Raw genomic sequence first — 25,804 nt, 5'->3', positions numbered from 1 at the left:
TAGGTTTGTTAAGGATAGAGTATTGGCCTATTTTACCCAGTAGAAAAATAAGACAATAGGCAAGCCAAGTGAACCAGCTGGAGCTAAAGCGTGCTGACCTCTCCTGACTTCATTCAAATAGTCCTTTGCAACTAGTGAGAGAGAACCCCGAAAGGCTAGAAGAGAGAGAGCATTTGGGCCATGAATCCTATCTGGCATGTTCACGTCTGCTTTCGTGCCCAATACCATATTGTGTCACTGGTATCTTTTAATAGCAACTCATAAAATTCAATTTACTTCCTGGGCACTGAATTATACCAACTTCCAACTTGCTAGGGGGTACTTTCCTATCTTCTATCTTTGTAAGTGCCATTTTATAATAATAATAATAGGATTTTGTTACTTATTTATAAGGCACTTAAAAATATCTAATCCTTACAGTGACCCTGTGAAGTAGGTATTATTAACAGCTGCATTTTTCAGGAGAGGAAACAGGGTCAGAGAGACTAAATGATTTGGTCAAAATTATGCACAGCTGGAGGCTGGAGACTTGCCTCAAACTCCTGCTCAACTGATTCCAGATCCTTGCTGTTTCCATCATACCATTGTACCTCTATTCAGATTTTCAAACAGGAGCTTGCTGAGAGCCATAAATAGAGAAATATGTTTAAGAATGATAATTTGGGGAGACTAACCTGTAGGAAAATGTCCTCCAAAGAAGACGTTAAACAGCTCTTCTGGAGTGATGTCAGCTTCAAAATCCCTGTAATAATTATAAGGTCTGGCTCGAGGGGCAGTGAAAGTCACCTGTTCATCTCCGTATTCATCATAGCGAAGTCTCTTATCAGGATTGCTCAGGACCGCAAATGCATTTCCTATTGCTGCAACCAACAAGAAGCAGCACATGAGGACACAGTCTTTGCTATGGCTGAGAGTGATCGCAGCAGCAGTGACAAAGAGCCTAGAGGTGACTCGAGCTGGACACCTTCGCAGGGGCCCAAGAAGAGGTGCTTGGGCCTAGAAAGTTCTCCACAGTGCTTGCCCTTCAGGTTTTCCCTGATCGCCAGAAACAACAACATTGGAATCACAGGAATTAAGAACTACTGCTGAAGTGAGTTAACTCCCAATCAACAGTCCTGGAGTCATCCCAGCTGTCCTAGAAGTTAGGAAGCCCCCCTCAGTTTGGGTTCCCAGTCACCACAAGTCCCAGGCATGTTGGGGAAATGTTCTCCAACTGGTCAGCACTCTCAATCATAAAAAATGTGTTCTGGCCGGGCGCAATGGCTCATGCCTGTAATCCCAGCACTTTGGGAGTTTGCAGTGAGCTGAGATCATGCCACTGCACTCCAGGCTGGGCAACAGAGTGAGACTTCGTCACACACACACACACACACACACACACACACACACACACCACACACACACACACACAGGGTGCTCTTTACTTCAAAAAAAATTTTTTTGGAGATGGGGTCTTGCTACATTGCCCAGACTAGTCTCAGATTCCTGGCCTCAAGTGATCCTCCCACCTTGGCCTCCAAAAGTTTGGGATTATAGGTGTGAGCCCTGCATCTGGCCAAAAAAGTGTTCTTATTTCACTTGAGTGCAATAGTTTATGTTGGAAACAGTTCACACATCAGTAGTGATATTCTAACTTGTAGTCTGAAAAATTTCCTGAATTCTCTTCTGAAACACTCTTAATAGAAACCTTCGTGTTTGACTAAAAACAAAGTCTTCATCATAGTCTTATTTCAGTTTACTTTAGAGTTATTTTCTGAAATTAAGAAATGTATCTCCAATGTCTCAAGGAGTGTTCAAAGGCTGAATAGTTACATATGTTTACCAACATGTCTCCTTTCTATGTACAAATGTGCAAACCTTGCCCAATTTCATTTAAACATACAATCAGTAGCACCAATCAATAGAAACCTCAAAAAAAAAAATCTTTTAAGGCATCCCCCACTCCCTACCTGTAATTCAGTCAACACTGTTAGAAATACGGAAGGAGGATTTCTTCAGGATTCTTTGACCTGGGGAATTGTTAAATGTTTGCCTTGCCACTCTGTTACCCACAACTCTCTATATACATATGTACATATGTATTGTAATAAGTATACAGTTATTTTGCTGAGCCATTTGAAAGTAGGCCACAGATATTATGTTACCTTGCCCCTAAATACCTCAACATACATCGCCCAAGAAGAAACACATTCTCCTATGTGATCACAACACCATTATCACAGCTAAGAAAATTAACATCAGTCCATTATCATCCAATGCATCCATGCAAGATCAAGTATAGCATTTAGTTTCTTTTAATCTAAAACTGTCCCCATCTTTTTTGTTTTTCATTATGTTAAATTTTTTGGAAGAACAGATCAGTATTCTTGTAGAATGTTTCATATTGATTGTTTCCTCATTATTAGATTCAGGTCAAATATTTTGGCAAGAATACCCCATAGGTGACAACTACCTAGCACTCAATGGTTTTAGCATTCACTGATGATCTTTGCCTGAAACAATGACTTGGATTGCAGTGGTGCAATCATGGCTGACTGCAGCCTTGACCTCTGGCTCAAGCAATCCTCCCACCTCAGCCTCCCAAAGTGCTAGGATTACAGGTGTGAGCCACTGTGCTCAGCCTGAAGAATATATTTCTTAAAATACCATGGAGGACGGGCACAGTGGCTCACACCTGTCATTTCAGCACTTTGGAAGGCCTAGGCGGGCAGATTACTTGAGCTCAGGAGTTCGAGATCAGCCAGAGCAATATGGCAAAACCCCATCTCCACAGAAGATACAAAAATTAGCTGGGCGTGGTGGTGCCCACCTGTAGTCCCAGCTACTCAGGAGGCTGAGGTGGGAGGATCACTTGAGCCCGGGAGGTGAAGGTTGCAGTGAGCTGAGATGTCGCCACTGCATTCCAGCCTGGGTAAAATCAAGTGGGAGCTATGCTGATAATCACTATTTAAGAGGTGTGGCAGGGGGAAAAAACCCTCCTTATGGCCTTATAAAACAACTATGGGGAAGGCTAAAAGCAACTTATTATGACCAACCATGACAAGGGCACCATTGAGCATTGGTTCAGGATCAGACCTTTGAAAGCATCTGTTGCTCCAGGAGCACAGTTCTTGTCAGGGTGAAATTTCAGGGCGAGTTTTCTGTAAGCTTTCTTAAGCTCTTCGTCACTGGCATCTCGAGAAACTCCCAGAATTTCATAGTAATTTCTGCATTTCTTGATCCTAAAAAAAAATCACAAGCATATATGTCTACAAAGGCCCCTTCTGTACAACTAACTGCAAGATAATCCATCGATCCTACCTCCATCTGTGGGACCCAAAACAAACCTATAAGAAAATTAGTGCACACGTTAATGAAACATTCAAATTCATTAACAATGTCCTTCTCCCACCCAGAACTTAATGCCTTTCAAAGTACTTTTACATCTAGTATTTATTCTTCCTATATCCCTGCAAGTGAGTAGAACAAGTATGCTAATCCTTACACCAAGGTTCAGGCTAAGATCCTAAGAGATGAACTACAGGACAGCAAAGCCGGAAGAAACAGTTAATCACCCTGTTTGTTTATAATTTTTTCTCTCTTTTTCCTATGGCTATCTTTTTAAACTGTGTTTTTTGTTTTGTTTTGTTTTTGATACGGAGTCTTGCTCTTGTTGCCTAGGCTGGAATGCAATGGCGCAATCTCAACTCACTGCAACCTCTGCCTCCCAGGTTCAAGCAATTCTCCTGCCTCAGCCTCCCGAGTAGCTGAGATTACAGGGATGCACCACCAGGCCTGGCTAATTTTGGTATTTTTAGTAGAGATGGGGTTTCACCATATTGGTTAGGCTGGTCTCAAACTCCTGACCTTGTGATCTGCCCACCTTGGCCTCCCAAAGTGCTGGGATTACAGGTGTGAGCCACCGTGCCTGGCTAAACTGTGTTTTTAAAAAGTTAACATACACATGATAGAAGAAAAAGAGCCAACTGAACTGAAGTTTATACAGTAAAAATTCTCCTGCTTCATCATTCCCTGTCCCCCAGTATCCCACTACAGGGACAACCATCATTAGAAGTTTTCTGTGGATCCTATGTACAGAGAGTACAGGTGTAGTCCTCCCCATTTTTTTTCTTGCCTAAATGGAAACATATTGTAATCACTTTTCTACATCTTGCTTTAAAAAAAAATTATTTTGGGCTGGGTGCGGTGGCTCACACTTGTAATCCCAGTGCTTTGGGAGGCTGAGGCAGGAGGACTGCTTGAGGCCAAGAGCTTGAGACCAGCCTGGGCAGGATGGTAAGACCCTATCTCTATGAAAAACTTTAAAAAGTTAGCCAAGCATGGTGCCTTGCATCAGGAATTCCAACTACTCAGGAGGCCAAGGCAGGTGGATCACTTAAGCCCAGGAGTTTGAGGCTGCAGTGAGCTATGATTGTTCCACTACACTCTAGCCTGGGCAACAGAGCATGATCCTGTCTCTAAAAAACAAACAAAAAACAATTTATCTTGGAGATCAGTCCTTAACATATAGAGATGAGAAGTATAGAATAATAGTTTAGACTAGACAGTAGTTTAGATTAGAGTGGCAGTTCTGAATTTTGATCTCAGCAACATTTTATACTCTTAAAAATTACTGATATGCATGGTACAGGAAGAGAAAAAAAATTACTGAAGACCTCAAAAGAGCTTTCATTTATGTGACTTCTATCAATCCACATCTAGTATACCAGAAATGAAAACAAAAAATTTTTAAACAGTGATGACGTAATTACATGTCATGTAGCCTCTCAAAAACTCCACTGTATAATCATGAGAAAATTAGTGAAAAAGACAAGTAACATGTTTGTATCATTATGACTAAAGTTTTAAACCTGCAGACCTATCCACTAAAAGGGTCTTGGGGTTCCCCAACCACCCTTTGAGAACTGCTAGATTACAGATGAGCTCTGGAGTCAAAATGCCTTGGTTTAGCTTTGATTTTGCTGTGTACTTAACCTCTATAGCTTGGTGTTATCTTGTGAAATGGGCTAATAATTATATTTCACAGAGTTGATATTATGATTAAAGTCTTCATCAAAGTGCTTGAGAGCATTTAATACTAAATAAATATTACCTAGTATTATATATCTACCTCATTTTTTTTTTTTTTTTTTTTTTGAGACAGAGCCCAGGCTGGAGTGCAGTGGCGTGATCTCGGCTCACTGCAACCTCTCCTTCTGGGTTCAAGTGATCCTCCCGCCTCAGCCTCCCGAGTAGCTGTGACTACAGGCTTGCATCACCATACCCAGCTAGTTTTTTGTGTTTTTAGTAGAGACAGGGTTTCACTATATTGGCCAGGCTGGTCTCGAACTCTTGACCTCAAGTGATCCACCTGCCTTGGCCTCCTAAAGTTCTGGGATTACAGGCATGAGCCACCACGCCTGGCCTACCTCATTCTTTTAAAAATCTAAATATTATTGCATTGTATCAATGTATAATATATACATCACCTACTAATTTGTATTGAGAAGTTCTTCAGTCTTTTGCTACTATATAATTCAGTAAGGCAGGCAGAGATTCAGAGCTTTGTTGGGAAATTCATCATAAGTCAGTAACATAGGTTGGACTCTAAAGCAGGGTCTGGGCTGTCAGCAGGTCCCTTCCACATGAGCTGCCTATGGGGAGTCTTTGAATCTCCAGCCCAGTTTCCAATCTCTGCTTCCATAGCAGACACTCAGGACTCCCTCTCCTAAATTTACTATTTGTTTAATAATGCTTTATTGAGAAATAATCCACGTACCATAAAGTTCACCCTTTTAAAATGTACAATTCATTAGTTTTTAAATACATTTATAGAGGTGTGCATCTATCACCACTATCTCATTTCAGGACATTTTTATCACCCCAAAAAGAAACTCTATACTCATTAGTAGTCACTCCCACTTCTCCCCCAGCCCCTGGGACCCACTAATCTACTTTCCCCTCTATAGATTTGCTTATTCTGAATATTTTATATAAAAGGAGTTATATAACATGTAGCTTTTTGTGTCTGGCTTCTTTCACTTACTGTAATTTTTTCAAGGTTCATCCATGTTGTAGCATGAATCTGTTCATCCCTTTTTGTTACAAAATAATATTTCATCGTATGGATATACCCCATGTTGCTTGTCCATTATCAGTTAATGGACATTGGGTTGTTTCCCCTTTGGGGTCGTTATGAATAATATTGCTATGGACATTCATGTACAAGTTTTTTTGTGGAAGTATATTTATATTTCTCTTGGAATATACTAGGAGTAGATTGCTAGGTCAATAATCTTAATTTTCTTCTGAACCTTAAGAGGAATTGCCATACTGTTTTCCAAACTGGCTGCATTCCTACCAGCAATGTACAAAGGTTCCAATTTATCTGCTTCTTTATAAACACTTATTATCTACCTTTTTGACTATAGCCATTCCAGTGGGTATATCTCATTGTGGTTTTGATTTGCATTTCCCTAATGACTAATGATGTTGAACAAGTTTACATATGCTTACTCACCATATATATATCTTCTTTATACATATATGGAGGAATATATAGGAGGAATGCCTATTCAGACCCTTTCCCATTTTTCCAATTGGGTTATTTGTCTTCTTATTGTTGAGTTTTAAGAGAACTTTGTTCCAGATAAAGTCCCTTATCAGAGACACAGTTTTTAAATGTTTTCTCCCATTCTGTGGGTTGACTTTTCACATTCTTTTCTTTTTCTTTTTTTTTTTTTTTTTTTTTTTTTTTTTTATTAATTTTTTTGCATACAAAAACAATAAACATTTTCTAAAAATACATACAAACAAAAAGATGCGTATCAAACATATTAGGAAGGTTGCACATGGGAAGTCGGGGAATAGAAATGGGGGTGGGAGTTAAAATAAATGAGAGAGGGACTTTATATGGATAAGTGATAATAACTCAATCCTCTATTTGACAAAGAAGAGGGAGAAGGAAGAGGAAGAAAAAGAAAGTGGGATAAAGGATCAGAAAGGGAGGAAAATAGAAAAAATTAGAGTATGACTCCAGGGTAGACCTGTTTTGTTGTCATTGAGTTGGTTGGTTGGTTTGTCTGTTGTATTCTTCATGTTTCGCCAAGTTGGCCAGACTGGTCTCGAACTCCTAGCCCGAAGTGATCAACCCGCCTCGCCCCCCAGAGTGCCGGGACCACAGGCGTGAGCCACCACGTCCAGCCCCCACATTGCTTCTGGCCTCCGTGGTAGACCTCCCAGACGGAGCGGCCAGGCAGAGGAGCTCCTCACTTCTACCCAGACACGGGGCGGCCGGGCAGAGGGGCTCCTCACTTCCCAGACGGGGCGGCCAGGCAGAGACGCTCCTCACTTCTTCCCAGACGATAGGTGGCCGGGCAGAGGCACTCCTCACTTCCCAGACGATGGGTGGCCGGGCAGAGGCGCTCCTCACTTCCCAGACGATGGGTGGCCGGGCAGAGGCGCTCCTCACTTCCCAGACGATGGGCGGCCGGGCAGAGGCGCTCCTCATCTCCCAGACGATGGGTGTCCGGGCAGAGGCACTCCTCACTTCCCAGATGGGGCAGCCGGGCAGAGGCGCTCCTCACTTTCCAGATGATGGGTGGCCGGGCAGAGGCGCTCCTCACCTCCCAGACGATGGGTGGCCTGGCAGAGGCGCTCCTCACCTCCCAGACGATGGGGGGCCGGGCAGAGGCGCTCCTCACCTCCCAGACGGGGCGGCCGGGCAGAGGCGCTCCTCACTTCTTCCCAGACGGGGCGGCCGGGCAGAGGCGCTCCTCACTTCTTCCCGGACGGGGCGGCCGGGCAGAGGCGCTCCTCACTTCTTCCCGGACGGGGCGGCCGGGCAGAGGCGCTCCTCACTTCCCAGACGGTGGGTGGCCGGGCAGAGGCGCTCCTCACTTCCCAGACGATGGGTGGCTGTGCAGAGGCGCTCCTCACTTCTTCCCGGATGGGGCGCCCGGGCAGAGGCGCTCCTCATTTCTTCCCGGACGGGGCGGCCGGGCAGAGGCGCTCCTCACTTCCCAGACGGGGCAGCCGGGCAGAGGCGCTCCTCACTTCTTCCCGGACGGGGCGGCCGGGCAGAGGCGCTCCTCACTTCTTCCCGGGCGGGGCGGCCGGGCAGAGGCGCTCTTCACCTCTTCCCGGACGGGGCGGCCGGGCAGAGGCGCTCCTCACTTCTTCCCGGGCGGGGCGGCCGGGCAGAGGCGCTCCTCACTTCTTCCCGGGCGGGGCGGCCGGGCAGAGGCGCTCCTCACTTCCCAGACGATGGGTGGCCGGGCAGAGGCGCTCCTCACTTCCCAGACGGTGGGTGGCCGGGCAGAGGCGCTCCTCACCTCCCAGACGGTGGGTGGCCGGGCAGAGGCGCTCCTCACCTCCCAGACGGTGGGTGGCTGGGCAGAGGCGCTCCTCGCCTCCCAGATGGTGGGTGGCCGGGCAGAGGCGCTCCTCACTTCCCAGACGGTGGGTGGCCGGGCAGAGGGGTTCCTCACTTCCCAGACGGTGGGTGGTCGGGCAGAGGCGCTCCTCACTTCCCAGACGGTGGGTGGCCGGGCAGAGGCGCTCCTCACTTCCCAGACGGTGGGTGTCCGGGCAGAGGCGCTCCTCACTTCCCAGACGGTGGGTGGCCGGGCAGAGGCGCTCCTCACTTCCCAGACGGTGGGTGGCCGGGCAGAGGCGCTCCTCACTTCCCAGACAGTGGGTGGCCGGGCAGAGGCGCTTCTCACTTCCCAGACGGGGCGGCCGGGCAGAGGCGCTCCTCATCTCCCAGACGATGGGTGTCCGGGCAGAGGCACTCCTCACTTCCCAGATGGGGCAGCCGGGCAGAGGCGCTCCTCACTTTCCAGATGATGGGTGGCCGGGCAGAGGCGCTCCTCACCTCCCAGACGATGGGTGGCCTGGCAGAGGCGCTCCTCACCTCCCAGACGATGGGTGGCCGGGCAGAGGCGCTCCTCACCTCCCAGACGGGGCGGCCGGGCAGAGGCGCTCCTCACTTCTTCCCAGACGGGGCGGCCGGGCAGAGGCGCTCCTCACTTCTTCCCGGACGGGGCGGCCGGGCAGAGGCGCTCCTCACTTCTTCCCGGACGGGGCGGCCGGGCAGAGGCGCTCCTCACTTCCCAGACGGTGGGTGGCCGGGCAGAGGCGCTCCTCACTTCCCAGACGATGGGTGGCTGTGCAGAGGCGCTCCTCACTTCTTCCCGGATGGGGCGCCCGGGCAGAGGCGCTCCTCATTTCTTCCCGGACGGGGCGGCCGGGCAGAGGCGCTCCTCACTTCCCAGACGGGGCGGCCGGGCAGAGGCGCTCCTCACTTCTTCCCGGACGGGGCGGCCGGGCAGAGGCGCTCCTCACTTCTTCCCGGGCGGGGCGGCCGGGCAGAGGCGCTCTTCACCTCTTCCCGGACGGGGCGGCCGGGCAGAGGCGCTCCTCACTTCTTCCCGGGCGGGGCGGCCGGGCAGAGGCGCTCCTCACTTCTTCCCGGGCGGGGCGGCCGGGCAGAGGCGCTCCTCACTTCTTCCCGGACGGGGCGGCCGGGCAGAGGCGCTCCTCACTTCTTCCCGGACGGGGCGGCCGGGCAGAGGCGCTGCTCACTTCCCAGACGGGGCGGCCGGGTAGGGGCACTCCTCACTTCCCAGACGGGGCGGCCGGGCAGAGGCGCTCCTCACTTCCCAGACGGTGGGTGGCCGGGCAGAGGCGCTCCTCACTTCCCAGACGATGGGTGACCGGGCAGAGGCGCTCCTCACTTCTTCCCGGATGGGGCGGCCGGGCAGAGGCGCTCCTCGCTTCTTCCCGGATGGGGCGCCCGGGCAGAGGCTCTCCTCATTTCTTCCCGGACGGGGCGGCCGGGCAGAGGCGCTCCTCACTTCCCAGACAGGGCGGCCGGGCTGAGGCGCTCCTCACTTCTTCCCGGACGGGGGCGGCCGGGCAGAGGCGCTCCTCACTTCTTCCCGGACGGGGCGGCCGGGCAGAGGCGCTCCTCACTTCTTCCCGGGCGGGGCAGCCGGGCAGAGGCGCTCCTCACTTCTTCCCGGGCGGGGCGGCCGGGCAGAGGCGCTCCTCACTTCTTCCCGGGCGGGGCGGCCGGGCAGAGGCGCTCCTCACTTTTTCCCGGACGGGGCGGCCGGGCGGAGGCGCTCCTCACTTCCCAGACGGTGGGTGGCCGGGCGGAGGCGCTCCTCACTTCCCAGACGGTGGGTGGCCGGGCGGAGGCGCTCCTCACTTCCCAGACGGTGGGTGGCCGGGCGGAGGCGCTCCTCACTTCCCAGACGGTGGGTGGCCGGGCGGAGGCGCTCCTCACTTCCCAGACGGTGGGTGGCCGGGCGGAGGCGCTCCTCACTTCCCAGACGGTGGGTGGCCGGGCGGAGGCGCTCCTCACTTCCCAGACGGGGCGGCCGGGCAGAGGCACTGCTCACTTCCCAGACGGGGCGGCCGGGCAGAGGCGCTCCTCACCTCCCAGACGGGGCGGCCGGGCAGAGGCGCTCCTCACTTCCCAGACGGTGGGTGGCCGGGCAGAGGCGCTCCTCACTTCCCAGACGATGGGTGGCCGGGCAGAGGCGCTCCTCACTTCTTCCCGGACGGGGCGGCCAGGCAGAGGCGCTCCTCACTTCTTCCCGGACGGGGCGGCCGGGCAGAGGCGCTCCTCACTTCTTCCCGGACGGGGCGGCCGGGCAGAGGCGCTCCTCACTTCTTCCCGGGCGGGGCGGCCGGGCAGAGGCGCTCCTCACTTCTTCCCGGGCGGGGCGGCCGGGCAGAGGCGCTCCTCACTTCTTCCCGGGCGGGGCGGCCGGGCAGAGGCGCTCCTCACTTCTTCCCGGGCGGGGCGGCCGGGCAGAGGCGCTCCTCACTTCTTCCCGGACGGGGCGGCCGGGCAGAGGCGCTCCTCACTTCCCAGACGATGGGTGGCCGGGCAGAGGCGCTCCTCACTTCCCAGACGGTGGGTGGCCGGGCAGAGGCGCTCCTCACCTCCCAGACGGTGGGTGGCCGGGCAGAGGCGCTCCTCACCTCCCAGACGGTGGGTGGCCGGGCAGAGGCGCTCCTCACCTCCCAGATGGTGGGTGTCCGGGCAGAGGCGCTCCTCACTTCCCAGACGGTGGGTGGCCGGGCAGAGGGGTTCCTCACTTCCCAGACGGTGGGTGGTCGGGCAGAGGCGCTCCTCACTTCCCAGACGGTGGGTGGCCGGGCAGAGGCGCTCCTCACTTCCCAGACGGTGGGTGGCCGGGCAGAGGCGCTCCTCACTTCCCAGACGGGTGTCCGGGCAGAGGCGCTCCTCACTTCCCAGACGGTGGGTGGCCGGGCAGAGGCGCTCCTCACTTCCCAGACGGTGGGTGGCCGGGCAGAGGCGCTCCTCACTTCCCAGACGGTGGGTGGCCGGGCAGAGGCGCTCCTCACTTCCCAGACGGTGGGTGGCCGGGCAGAGGCGCTTCTCACTTCCCAGACGGGGCGGCCGGGCAGAGGCGCTCCTCATCTCCCAGACGGGGCGGCCGGGCAGAGGTGCTCCTCACCTCCCAGACGGGGCGGCCGGGCAGAGGCGCTCCCCACCTTCCAGATGGGGCGGCGGCCGGGCAGGGGCTGCAATCCCATCACCCTGGCAGGCCAAGGCAGGCGGCCGGGGGGCAGAGGCCGCCGCGAGGCCAGACCACGCCACCGCCCTTCAGCCCGGGCAACACCGAGCACTGGGTGAGCGAGACTCCGTCTGCAGTCCCAGTACCTCGGGAGGCTGAGGCGGGCAGAGCACTTGGCGTCAGGAGCTGGCGAGCAGCGTGGCCAAGATGGCGAACGCGTGCCTGCATGCCAAGGAGAAAAGGCAGGCAGCGGTGGCGGGTGCCAGCAGTCCCAGGCAGTCCGCGGCGCGGGCAGCAGCAAGCCGAGTAGACTGCAGCCTGGGCCAGAGAGGGAAGGAAGGAAAGAAAGAAAGAAGAAAGAAAGAAAGAAAGAAAGAAAGAAAGAAAGAAAGAAAGAAAGAAAGAAAGAAAGAAAGGAAGGCAGGCAGGCAGGAAGGAAGGCAGGAAGGAAGGCCTCTTTTTTTTTTTTGAGATAGAGTTTCACTCTTGTCACCTAGGCTGGAGTGCGATGGCATGGCTTCGACTCACTGCAACCTCCTCCTCCTGGGTTCAAGCAATTCTCCTGCCTCAGACTCCTGAGTAGCTGGGATTATAGGTGCCTGCCACCACACCTGGCTAATTTTTGTATTTTTATTAGAGACGGGGTTTCACCATGTTGGCCAGGATGGTCTTGAACTCCTGACCTTGTGATCCACCTGCCTCGGCCTCCCAAAGTGCTGGGATTACAGGCGTGAGCCACTGCGCCTGGCCACAGAATTTTATTATTTTTTTAGAGACAGGGTAGGGTCCCTGCCACCCAGGCTGGAGTGCAGTGGCACAATCATAGCTCACTGCAGCCTCCAACTCCTGGGCTCAAGTGATTCTCCTGCCTCAGCCTACCAAGTAGCTGAGACTACGGGCATGCACCATAACCCCGACTTAATCCAAAAGAACTTTTTATAGGCAGTCCCTTAATGGCAACATACTTCCTGACTTCAGGAAGAAAATATCAATGGAGCCAATCCAGAAAAAGGGCTCTCACTGCCCAGGCCTTCTTGCTGTACAACCAGAAGGCTGGCAGCTGGTGTCCATCTTTTCCATTCAAGGCTCAGGGGTTAGCAGCTTTATATATAATGGCAGCCCCCATCATAAACTGAACTGCATTTGCACAAAATAGCAGAGTTAGCCTATCCCTTCCTGCCTTATATCCTGGTGCTCACTTCTCGTCCTTACTAATACAATGTCCTTTGGGACATTTCTTTTCCAGAATAGGGCACTTTTGTCTGCACTAAAAAGCTGATGAGGTAGGGCTGGCCGCAGGGTTCACACCTGTAATCCCAGCACTTTGAGAGACTGAGGTGAGTGGAAGCCTTGAGCGCAGGCATGCGATAAGTAATAATCACATCATGGACTGTATGCCTTTCTTATAGCAGTCCTGCAGCCATATAAAAGCTTCATTTTCAATATGAGATTAAAAGGTATTTTGCAAAAAGTGCAATGTTTTCGTACCTGCTGGCATTGAGTGCAGGTGGATCACAAGGCCAGGAGTTCAAGACCAGCCTGGCCGACATGGTGAAACCCCGTCTCTAATAAAAATACAAAAATTAGCTGGGCGTGATGGTGGGCGCCTGTAATCTCAGCAACTTGGGAGGCTGAGGCAGGACAATCGCTTGAACCTGGGAGGTGGAGGTTGCAGTGAGCCAAGATCGTGCTACTGCACTCCAGCTTGGGTGACAAGAGCAAAACTCCATCTCAAAAAAAAAAAAACAAAACAAAACAGGAGAACTGCAAGAGATCACTTTTTACTGCTATACATAATTTACTCAAGAGATAAACTGCTCACAAAGAGATGATTAGCGTCATGTGGCATTTTAAGCAGATACTCCCAATACTTGAGGCTCAGCAAAATAACAACAGGAGCTAACTACAAAATTATTACAGTAGTACAGTACTACTGTTAATTTTATGCAGTTGTGATTAATACTGCACCTGTATGTTTACACTTTTCTCAAATGCAAATGGCACCATGTAAAGTCTCTTAAATGTTTGTGAGCATATGTTTTGATAGATTTTCACTTTTTATAATAGATTTGTGTATATTTTATGATAGTAAATGATAAAATAGACTAGAATCTAGATATATTTTATGCATTCATATAATTTTCTTAATTTTTTTGATATGCCCATGCTCCATGGTTTGTGAGATGATGATGATGACTGTTATTATTTGAGACAGAGTTTCACTCTTGTTGCCCAGGCTGGAGTGTGATGGCACAATCACAGCTCACTGCAACCTCTGCCTTCTGGGTTCAAACAATTCTCCTGCCTCAGCCTCCCAAGTAGCTGGGATTACAGGTGTGCACCACCATGCCTGACTAATTTTGTATTTTCAGTAGAGACGGGGTTTTGCCATGTTGCCCAGGCTGGTCTCGAACTTCTAAGCCCAAGTAATCTTCCTGCCTTGGCCTCCTGAAGTGCTGGGATTACAAGTGTGAGCCACTTTTTCAAACTGTTGCAAATCTAAAAAATTTTTCCAATGTATTTATCTTTTAAAATTTACATATAAAAATCCATGGTTCAAACTGATGCCACTCAAACCTGTGTTGTTCAAAGGCCAACTGTATCTCTTTTTTTAAACTATTTATTTATTTATTTATAGAGACAGGGTCTTGCTTTGTCACCCAGGCTGGATTGCAGTAGGGTGATCATAGCTCACCTCAGCCTCGAACTCCTAGGCTCAAGGGATCCACCTGCCAGCCTTCTGAGTAGCTGGGATTTTGCGTGTATGCCACCACACCTGGCTAAATTTTTATTTTTAGTAAAGACAGGGCCTCACTATGTCGCTCAGGCTCGTCTTCAACTCCTAGCTTCAAGAGATCTTCCTATCTCAGCCTCCCAAAGTTTTGGGATTACAGACATGAGCCACCACACCCAGCCTCAACTGTATTTTCTTAATTTCATTTTTTGATTGTTCATTGCTAGCATATAGAAAAAGGATAATTTTTGTATATTGATCTTATATCCTGTAACTTTGTCCAACTTGTTTATTAGTTCTAACAGTATTTGTGTGTGTGTGTGTGTGTGTGTGTGTGTATTCATTAGGATTTTCCATTTATAAGATCATGTCATCTGTGGATGTAGTTTTACTCTTCTTTCCAATCTGGATGGCTTTTATTTCTTTTTCTTGCTTAAATGCCCTGGCTTGACCCTCTAGTACAATGTTGAACAGAGTGGCAAGAATGAACAGACATACTTGTCTTGTTCCTGATCTTGGTGGGAAAACACCTAGTTGTTCACCTTTAAGTATGATGTTAACTGTGGGTTTCTGTAGATGGACTTTATCAGGTTGAGGAAGTTCCCTTCTATTCCTAGTTAAGTGTTTTTATTATGAAAGAGTGTTGGTGCTGGGTGCGGTGGCTCACACTTGTAATCCCAGCACTTTGGGAGGCCGAGGTGGGCAGATCACAAGGTCACGAGACCATCCTGGCCAACATGGTGAAACCCTGTCTCTACTAAAAATACAAAAATTAGCTGGGCATGGTGGTGCGCGTCTGTAGTCCCAGCTACTCAGGAGGCTGAGGCCAGAGAATCACCTGAACCTGGGAGGCAGGGGTTGCAGTGAGCTGAGATCGTGGCATTGCACTCCAGCCTGGGTGACAGAGCAAGAATCCATCTCAAAAAAAAAAGAGTGTTGGATTTTGTTAAATGCTTTTTCTGTACCTATTGAAATGATCGTATGATTTTTGTCCTTTATTCTATTAACATGGTATGTTACATTGATTGACTTTTGTGTGTTAAACAATCCTGCAATACTGGGATAAATCCCACTTGGTCAAAATGTATAATACTTTTTACATTACTGTATTTGTTTTACTAGTATTTTATTGAAGATTTAAAAATCTAATCCATGAGGGATATTGGTTGATAGTTTAGACTTCTCATGATATTTTTGTCTGGTTTTGGTTACAGAGTAATACTGGTCTCAAAGAATGAAGCCAGCTGGGCCTGGACTTTTCTTCATTGGAAGTTTTTTTTTTTTTTTTTTTTTTTTTTTTTTTTTTTTTTTTTTTTTAGACAGGGTCTCCCTCTGTCACCCAGACTAGAGTGCAATGGTGCTCACTGCAGCCTCGCCCTTCCAGGCTCCATCAATCCTCCCACTCAGCCTCCTGAGCAGCTGGAACTGCAGGTGTGCACCACCATGCTCGGCTAATTTTTGTGGGGTCTTTTTGTTTGTTTTTTATTGTACTGATGAAGTTTCGCCATGTTGGCCAGGCTGGTCTTGAACTCCTGGGCTCAAGTGATCCTCCCACCTCAGCCTCCCAAAGTAATGGGATTACAGGCATGAGTCACCATGTCCGGCTAGAATTTTTTTGATTGTTAATTAAATCACCTTATTTGTTGTAGGTCTACTTGGGTTTCCCTTTTTTTTTTTTTTTTGAAAATAAGGTCTCTGTCACCCAAGCTGCAATGCAGTGGCACTATCATAGCTTAGTGTAACCTCAGATTCCTAGGCTCAAGTGATCCTCCTGCTTCAGTCTCCAAAGTAGCTGGGACCACAGGCATGTGCCACCATGCCCAAGTATTTTTTTTTCTTTTTTTAGAGGTAAGGTATTGCTATGTTGCCCAGGCTGGTCTCAAACTCCTGGTCTCCAGCAATCCTCCTGCCTCAGCACCCCCAAAGCACTGGGATTACAGATGTGACCCACCATGCCTGGCCTCCATTTTTCTTGAGTCAGTTTCAGTAATTTGTGTCTTTCTAGGCATTTGTTGATTTTATCTAGGTTATCTAATTTGTTGGCATACAATTGTTCATAGTATTTAGATTGGTAGGGATATCCCTCTTTTTTTTTTTTTTTGAGAGACAGGGTCTTGCTCTGCTGTCCAGGCAGGAGTGCAGTGGTGCGATTACGACTCACTGTAGCTTCGACCTACTGGGTTCAAGCAATCCACAATCCTCCTGCCTCAGCCTCCCAAGTAGCTGGGACTACAGTCTTGCACTACCACACCAAGCTAATTTTTGTATATACATTTTTTTTTTTTGGAAGAGAGGGGGTTTCACTGTATTGTTCAGGCTGTCTAGTTCCTTAAGGTAGATTAGGTTACTGATTTGGAGTCTTTCTTTAAAAAAATAAGCATTTAGAGCTATAAATTTCCTTCTAAGCACTGTTTTGGCTTCATCCTATACGTTTTAGTATGTCGTGTTTTCATTTTCACTCATCTCAAAGCATTTTCTAGCTTCCCTAGTGACTTATTCTGTGACCTGCTTGCTTATTAGGAGCTTGTAGTTTAATTTCCACATATTTGTGAATTTCTCAAATTTCCCTTTGTTTTTGATTTCAGAGAACATACAACGTATGATTTCAATCTTTTTAAATTTACTGAGGCTTGTTTTATGACCTAAGATATGGTCTATCCTGGAGAATATTCTATGTATCCTTAAGAAGAAAATGATTCTGTTGTTGTTGAAACAATGTCCTGTAAATGTGTGTTGTGTCTAGTCGGTTTCTGCTGCCTCTCTTAAAGTAGAAGCAGGGTAGTCCGTTCATGTTATACCTTAATATTCCACTTCTACTCAGTCTTCCTTCTGAGGTCAAGAAGCTAGTATGCTTCAATTATCATCATCATCATCATCATCATCATCAGTCAATACTTACATAGCACATCCAGGCACTCTTCTAAGCACTTTCCATAAAATCACTCATTTAATCTCACCACATGCTCACCTTTGTACCCCAAGCAGCTGTTCCTCACTATACGTGGAGTTCCCCTCACCCTGCTGGGTCTGAGTCCACTCATTCTCAGACTTCTTTTCCTTTTGTGCCTTCATGCAGTTACAGCAGCCACAGGGGTCATGACTCTCAGGAGGTGTGTCTTCTGGGTATTTGTTTCTTCTAACTGCATCAATGTAAGCTGCAAAGCAACAGTCCCTCCATTAGGTTTCCATTTGACCCTGAAAATCAACTTTGCAACCTGCCTTAGCTCTCTGGGAGGCTGTTCGTAAGCATGAGAAGGTAAGCGTGATGGCCAGGGCTAGGGATGTCATGCTGACTTTTAAGCATTCATACAAAGCTGAATAAACATGTTTCTCTGTGGTCCATGGTCAGAAGAGACACTGCTCATAAAATAGTATTTTTTGTTGCAGTGCCTCCCATCCCTAAAATTTAAAGTAGAGAGGAGTTCAATTCTTTTACACTAACAATTATAGAACTAATATATACCAAGGAACTTGGCTAGAAGATCAAGGGGGCAGATGGGTAAGACCTACTCCTGACCACAAAGAGGTTAGTTTAATGCAAGCTTGTCCAACCTGCAGCCCACAGGTGGCATGTGGCCCAGCACGGCTTTGAGCTCAACACAAATTCGTAAACTTTCTTAGAACATCATGAGGGCCAGGCGCGGTGGCTCACGCCTGTAATCCCAGCACTTTGGGAGGCCAAGGCGGGCGGATCACAAGGTCAGATCGAGACCATCCTGGCTAACATGGTGAAACCCCGTCTCTACTAAAAATACAACAAATTAGCCAGGCGTGGTGGCGGGCGCCTGTAGTCCCAGCTACTGGGGAGGCTGAGGCAGGAGAATGGCGTGAACCCGGGAGGCGGAGCTTGCAGTGAGCCGAGATCGCGCCACTGCACTCCAGCCTGGGCGATAGAGTGAGACTCCCTCTCAAAAAAAAAAAAAAGTTATGAGTTTTTTTTGCAATTTTTTAAAGCTCATTAGCTGTCATCAGTTATTTAGTCGTCAGTTAGTGTATTTTATGTGTGGCCCAAGACAATTCTTCTTCCAATGTGGCTCAGGGAAGCCAAGAGATTGGATACCCCTGGTTTAAAGGGAGAAGATTCAATAACAACACCTGCAGAATGTAAAGAGGGTCATAAGCAATACAGTCAAAAGGGGCAGAGCACTCATGTCTTCTCTGGAGGACCTGAGAAAGGCTTTCACAACATCTTTCTTCCGCTTAACATCCCTCAGCTACCTCCACCCACTGCTCCTGGACACTCTTCCTCTAAGTCGGCCTGACTAACTCCGACGCGTCCTTCTTGTCACCATTTGTAACACTTTCTGCAAGAAACCTCCCTTGACAGCCAGTCTGCGTTAGGTGCCTTGTCAGTGTGCTCTCCAATTCCCTGACCTTGCTGTGTATCCCAGGCGTTTTGTATTATTAGCCCGTTTTGTAATTAGCTGTTCAGTCGTCAAACTCTCTCAGTGGGCTGCGAGTTTTGTGAGCTAAGGGACCCGTGTCAGTCAAATCCCCACTGCAGAATCAACATTATGCGGGGCACACAATAGGTATTGGATCAATACTTTTTGCCTGACTCCAGGGTGGAAAAGGCTGGTCCTGATGCCGGCTGGAACGACATGATCAAACAGGGACTGAAGGTCAGGTGGCCCAGTTAGGCGAAAGATAAGGGCCAGGTTAGCAAGCTGCGGAGAGACCGCAGCACCCCACGGGCCCTCCAGTCACCCTGGCAAGGGCGGGGCCGGAGAGCTGCGGGCCCTGGGCGGGGCAGGGCGGGGGCGGAGCTGGGGGGCCGGAGGCAACAAGTCGTCACCGGTGACTCTGGGCTCGCGGTCGGTCCCCAGCTTCCCTACCCCATCAGCAACCCTACTCAGGCTCAGCATCTTTTCACAGGCCTCTATCCATCACCTCAGACCCAGGATCTCAGCCCTTGTGCGTCTTCAGGATCCTCATCCCTGATCTCTCCCGAACGCCGCCCTATCCCTCCTTCAGGCGGGGACCTAGTACCTTCCGTCCAGCGCTCCCCGCTGCCCAGAGTCGCCGCCATATCGGTTCCCAATCAGCAGGTCCGCCGAGCCTCCCCCGCGCCCGAGGCTGAAAGAGAAGGGGGCGCGGAGCGCGGGGCACGCTGGTCATTGTAGTCCAGTCTATATGAGCTCCCGGGGCACTGGACTACAACTCCCGGCAGGCTCTGCGCCAGAGGCCGTGGGAGATGCAGAGAAGTGCTCGACCTTCGTCAGGAGACCTGTGGAAGAGTGCTGCTGCTAGCTGCCTGCAGCACGGTTCTTGGCTTTTCTTCATTTGTAGAGTTGGGATAGTGGCTTCGGCCCTGCCTAACCCTAGGGACATCCAAGGAGGGGCGACTGAAGTCCTGCCTGGAAAGGGCTTCGCGAACTATAGGCCAGAGGGTAACAGTATGACTATTATACTCCTCAGGGATGTCTTTTTGAAGCATACGCTAATGCCTGTTCTGTGCAGTCAGCGGTAGGCCCAGGAGATTCAGAGATGGGTTTTGGGGATGCCGAACCCAGCCTTTGGAAGCTTGAGTCAAGAAAATAGAAAAGTGATGTAGATTTATGGGGTTGGAGGGCAATCTCAGTATGCCCCTAACTGCCCCAGCTCCTCAGGCACTGGACATCAGACGGTGTCGGGATGGAGAAAGAAGACATGGAAAGGTATTGGGGCCGGCATTAAGAGCCTGCATCTTTGCTGTTCCTGTCCTTCCTCCAACCCATCCTACTCCAACACCCCTCTGACACTTTTCTCCTCTCTTCCAGTCCAGTTGTCTCTTTAGCCCATTCGTTTCTTTTCTGAAGGACCAGACATTGAGATTAGTAAAAAGGAAATGAAGAAATAAATATTCTTGCTGTTCCTCATCCAGGTATGGATGGAACCTAGCAAAGAATAAAAGCAACACTTTCTTCATAGGTGGATGGCTACAGTTCATCCCCAAACAAAAAGTTACCCAGAATTCACTGAGGTCTTACCCAAGAAGACCAAATCAATCATGATATCAACTAGCACCTACTTAGGCAGTTGGGGAGAGATGTATATTCCTGGACATAAACTTGGAAGGGTAAAAGCACCAAAGGGCATGCAGTTCCAGCCCTTGCCTACATCATTGACATCATGCCCATTAAAGAACTCAGAGAATGCCCGGGCACGGTGGCTTATGCCTGTAATCCCAACACTTTGGGAGGCCGAGGCAGGCGGATCGCGAGGTCAGGAGATAGAGACCATTCTGACCAACATGGTGAAACCCCGTCTCTACCAAAAATACAAAAATTAGCTGGGCATGGTGGCGTGTGTCTGTAGTCCCAGCTGCTCGGGAGGCTGAGGCAGGAGAATCGCTTGAACCCGGGAGGTGGAGGTTGTAGTGAGCCAAGATCGTGTCACTGCACTCCAGCCTGGGCGACAGAGCGAGACTCTGTCTCAGAAAAAAAACAAAAAACAAAAAACAAAACTCAGAGAACAAGGCCTTTCAAGTGGAAAAAGCACTGGCCTAGAAGTTGTATAGGTGTTATATTAACAGCTGGGGTTTTGCCACAAATCATTGCGTGATCCTGAACATCTCTTTTTTCCTTCTTCTTTGGCCTCAGTCTCCCCACCTATAAAATGAGAAGGTTGGATTCAATTAGTAGTTTTGTTTGTTTGTTTTTTGAGACGGAGTCTCTGTCGCCAGGCTGGAGTGTAGTGGCATAATCTCGGCTCACTGCAACCTCTGACTCTCCGGTTCAAGCAATTCTCCTGCCTCAGCCTCCCGAGTAGCTGGGACTACAGGCACACGCCACCATGCCCAGCTAATTTTTGTATTTTTGGTAGAGACGGGGTTTCACCATGTTGGCCAAGATGGCCTCGATCTCCTGACCTCATGATCCGCCCGCCTCGGCCTCCCAAAGTGGTGGGATTACAGGCATGAGCCACCGCACCCGGCCTCAATTAGTAGTTTTTAAATTGAGGAATCCTTAAGGCTTAATGTGCAGATGTCTCTGGAATCTTCTATTGAGGAGTGGGAGTGGGGAGGAAGGCATAGCAGGGAAGGCACTAGCACCTCACCCTTCTTCAATCAAAGAAGTTCTGCTTTTTTCTGTTTTGTATTTTGTGGTCTACTAAAGGAAAGAAAACTCACTGTTTGAAAACTACTAAACTAGTTGACCACTAAAGGCTTGTGTCATTTGTAATATCAATTTCTCTTGGAGCACTTAAAGTCAGTGTTCTTTCCTCACCCCCACCTCCATAAGCACTGAGAAAGTAACAGTTGTCTAGAAATTTGGTCATTTTCACTTAATTTAGGAGGAGGAATTTAGCATAGTGGTTAAAAAATCTGCATAGGATTGCCATAGGATATAATAAGATAATGCTTGTAAAGCTTTTAGCACCTCATCTGGCGTGTAGCATGTGTTTAATAAATGCTGGCCACTGTTATAGACTGGCTCAGAGGAAGAGAAACCATTTTTTATGGTTTGACATTGTAAATTAGGAGCAAAGGGGTGTATATGGGGTATATCATAAGGTTCTGGATATAACTAACTGGACCCCATTTCTGTCTATTTGGCAATCATTACCTGCAAATAAGACAAGAAGCAAAACACTGCCAAAAAGGGCTGGGAAGCTGCTTGTCCATGCACCCTAACCCCTGAATTCAGTCACTAAAACTGGTGATTTTCTCCCTTTCAGAAAGAGAAGAAGACGGCAAAAGTGAACTGGTATGAGAATGTTTTGGGTCATCCTAAATCCAATGAATTATGGATGTCCTTAAACTTGAGAGGCAAAGGAGGCCCCAGAACCATGAGATGAGTCAAAAGCTCAGCTCTGGGACACTGGACCTATGACCAGCTAACTAATCCAGGAAGCAGTGTGCTCACAGAAGGCTGGATCCTGAAGGTCCCACTTGTGCTGTGCAGCTGAGGGACCTGATCAGGGACATCCATCAGGTGGTTGAATATAAAAGGAAGTTCTTCTGGTTTGGGGAGGCTAGACTGCCTGCCCTAGAAGATGGACAGCTGAGGGTGGGATGGACCTTGGAGTCCAGGGGCACAGGGAAAAGGTCTGGAGGTACTACCTGGAGATGTTAGAATACCATGAAGTCAGAGGTGTTTGGCTGAGAGTGGGCTGTTAGAGCACTGTAGGGGTTAACTGGATTGAGAGGAGCAACTATGAATTATGAGACTATCTAGGAGCAGAGCCTAGGCTCAAGAGTATTGGACAAGATTTGGGAAGCTGGGGCCTCTTCCCAAATCTTAGCTGCTGTCTGGTAGCTAAGCATCCTCTCTCCTCATCCTCTGAAACCTTACATCCCCTTCTTTTCCAGACTTCTTTTCATTTACTTCTAGAACAGTAACAAAAATTGTTTAACATTATGACCTTCTCAAATATTGCCAAGTATCCACATGTATTCTTCAGTTTGTTTACACCTCAACTAACACTTCTGGATGAATTTTTTTTTGTGATCACATCACTTGGACTAACGCAGAACTCTAAAGCTCAACGTTGAGAATACTTCTGTGCCAGTTTTTGCTTAAACTCATCAACTAGTTAGCAAAAATAATCCTCACTGTAAAGTTCAATTTTGTGTTTTGTAAAAGAGGAAGCTGTGGGCCCAAAGAATACAGGATGGAGATGCCAGTCGAAAAGGACCCGCAGGAAAAGTGAGAGGGTAACTCGGAAGGAGATAAGGGAAGAGAAATTGGGGTCTCCAAGGCAGTTCTCAAAGAGAAGGAGGTAGATGTGGAAAGAAGTTCGACGAAGAGAGAAAGGAGGACATCCACAAACCCAGGAAAAGACTGGTGGACAGAATCACACAGTGTTTTCCAGCACATTCAAATTTAATAGAGTAGTACTAGCTGGGCTCGGGGAAATTGTGTGCCAGAACTAGGTCCAGGGGGTCTGCAATGATCCTTCATCTGCTAAACCATTTTACCTTAGGGCCAGCCTCAGATTTCTCTCAGTTTTCTCCACTTTATTTTTTTGAGACAGGGTCTTATTCTGTTACATGGGCTGGAGTGCAGTGGCGCTATCATAACTCACTGCAGCCTTGATCTCTTGGGCTCAAGCGATCCTCCCACCTCAGCCTCCTGAGTAGCTGGACCACAGGCACATGCCACTATGCCCACTATGCCCGGCTTTTTTTTTAAGATATGGGATCTCACTATGTTACCCAGGCTGGTCTGGAACTCCTGGGTTCAAGCGATCCTGCCCCCGGGGACTTCCCAAGTGTTGGGATTACAGGCGCCTCCACTTACTTACATGTTGAACTGTAATGGATTCTTGCTGGTGATACTGAGGTTTGTCCTGTGCCCTATATGATTGAGATGCTGCCCCATCCAGCCCTAGAAGAAAGAAGCTGAGTAAATGATCCTCCTGTCCCACTGGGCCTGTGTGTCTGAGCTGGTTTATTGGTTGCCCTCCCGTAGGATGGGGGAAGAAATGAGAGAAGGACATTCTGCAGCAAGCCCCCAATCCCCGCCACCTGTTCCTGTTTAAGGACCACATAGTCCTGTGTGAGAAAAGGGAGGAAGTCATCTTGTAAACGATCATCATCCTGTTGTCTAGACATGAAGGAAGAGATAGGGTTTCAGGGAAGCTGCAAGGGCTGCAGAAGGCTGCACTCAGATTTCCTGTCAGAGGTGGGGTCTTGGATTTGCATAAATAGTAGGCTCCTCCAGGAGAAACCTCTCTACTAGAGTTTGCTCCAGAGCAGAATTCAGCATTTAATTCATCCTCAACCCCTTCCCAAAGGACAGAGTTACTTAGCAACAGGAAAATCCACATGGCTCATGTGGTACTGTGGTGTCAGTGTCAGGGTAAAAGCCTTTCAATCTCAAAGATTATTAATACCAGTTCTCTCCCTCTTCCCCCACATATAAATACCTTATGACTAACAGCTTATATATGCAGGTCATTACCCAGAGTCAGAGGAAAATGTGTGGTTTTATAATGAAGACGTCAGCTGAGTTACCTAGAGTGAAGCCCCATGTCCTTGACCTGATTAGTCCAGTATGATGAGCAGCTGTACTGAATGCCCATGGCAGGCAGAATAACAACAGCACAAACAGAATCCTAGACATTGTTATGTCACCTGAGGGGTTCCATCCCAATGGTGGATGTTGGATCAGAACTGGCTACTAAGTCATGTGCTGTTGGCTGTGAGATTTAAATCAAATATATATGAATTATTTAAAAAATACTAGCCAAGGCCGGGTGCGGTGGCTCACGCCTGTAATCCCAGCACTTTGGAAGGCTGAGGTGGCCGGATCGCCTGAGGTCAGGAGTTCGAGACCAGCCTGCCCAACATGGTGAAATCCCATCTCTACTAAAAATACAAAATTAGCCAGGCGTGGTGTCGGGCACCTGTAATCCCAGCTACTCAGGAGGCTGAGGCAGGAGAATCGCTTGAACCTGGGAGGCAGAGGTTGCGGTGAGTGGAGATCGTGCCATTGCACTCCAGCCTGGCCAACAAGAGTGAAACTCCATCTCAAAAACAAAAAACAAAAAACAAACAACTAGCCAGGTGTGATGGCTCACACGTATAATCCCAGCACTTTGGGAGGCTGAGGTGGGAGGATGTCTTGAGCCCCATAGTTTGTAACCAGCCTAAGCAATGTAGCAGGACCTCATTTTTATAAAAAATTTAAATAAATTAGCCGGTTGTGGTGGCACACATCTATAGTCCCAGCTACTTGGGAGGCTGAAGCAGGAGGATCATTTGAGACCAGGAGTTTGATGTTGCAGTGAGCTATGATTGTGCCATGCCACTGCACTCCAGCCTGGGAGGCAGAGCCAGACCTTGTCTTCCCTTCCCCCAAAAAATACTGCAGTATTGCTTTCGTCAGTTAGGTACCCCACAAAATAGACTCCGAGACGCTGAGATTTGCATACTAAAGGTTTCTTGGTGAGCACTCCTGGAACAACAGCTATGAGGAGTAAGGGAAGTAGGAATGGGGGCAAAAGAATTGAGGCAAGGGGTCCAGGTCTTCATCCCCACTCCTAGCCCCCATCAGCCAGTCATCAACCAGCCGTGAGTCCTCAGCAGCCAACAATCCCACAGCTGGGGAACAAGTGCCTTGATCCTGAAGTGGGACCTGGGTGCTGGTGCCCTACTCCAAGCTGTCTGTTACAATTACTCACTTCCCAAGTATCTCCACATTTATTATCCCATTTTACCTAGCCACTAGCCTGTGAGTTAGCCAGGGCCAGGTAGGGCGCATTCTTCCCTGTTAATACACAGAAGAAATGGAACTCCTGAGAATGTGAAAGGCTTGTCCAGAGCTGCCTGCGACTTGTCTCTGGCTCCCACCCAGAGTGATCTCTACTTAGCACATTGGATTCATTTTTTATTACATCCAGAGTCTACAGAACTGTGGAACACAAGAATGAGAAAAGACAGTGAAGGCCAAGTCGTCCAGCCAGCTCACTTTAAAACCCGCCAGGCATGGTGGCTCATGCCTGTAATCCTAGCACTTTGGGAAGTCAAGACAGGAGGATCACTTGAGCTCAGGAGTTTGAGACCGGCCTGGCCAACACAGCAAGAGCCTGTATCTATAAAAATTTTAAA

General features: G+C 49.1%; 1 protein-coding gene across 9 annotated transcripts in view; it reads right to left on the bottom strand.

The window, feature by feature from the left end:
* The window catches only part of DNAJC18 (DnaJ heat shock protein family (Hsp40) member C18), a 42,931-nt gene that overhangs the window by 16,956 nt on the left and 171 nt on the right, over positions 1-25,804 (bottom strand). For 6 of the 9 annotated variants that reach the window (XR_008658922.2, XR_008658921.2, XM_055286044.2 and 3 more), the window contains exons 1-6: positions 24,121-25,804; positions 23,497-23,579; positions 19,258-19,344; positions 17,237-17,423; positions 3,076-3,221; positions 675-860 (exon numbers count right to left, since the gene is read on the bottom strand). The exon at positions 24,121-25,804 is cut by the window's right edge and continues 171 nt beyond it. Coding sequence is in view for 7 of the 9 variants with exons in the window: in XM_055286044.2 (XP_055142019.1) it covers positions 675-860; positions 3,076-3,221; positions 17,237-17,423; positions 19,258-19,297 (559 nt within the window). In the remaining 2 variants the exon portion in view is untranslated. Of the gene's footprint in view, positions 1-674; positions 861-3,075; positions 3,222-17,236; positions 17,424-19,257; positions 19,345-23,492; positions 23,580-24,120 lie in introns of all 9 variants that reach the window. The other 3 variants (XM_055286039.2, XM_055286041.2, XM_055286040.2) reach the window with 3 other exon arrangements.

The sequence above is a fragment of the Symphalangus syndactylus genome, chromosome 7, assembly GCF_028878055.3.
Source record: "Symphalangus syndactylus isolate Jambi chromosome 7, NHGRI_mSymSyn1-v2.1_pri, whole genome shotgun sequence".
NCBI lineage: Eukaryota > Metazoa > Chordata > Mammalia > Primates > Hylobatidae > Symphalangus > Symphalangus syndactylus.
This window is presented reverse-complemented; position numbering and strand designations above follow the sequence as displayed.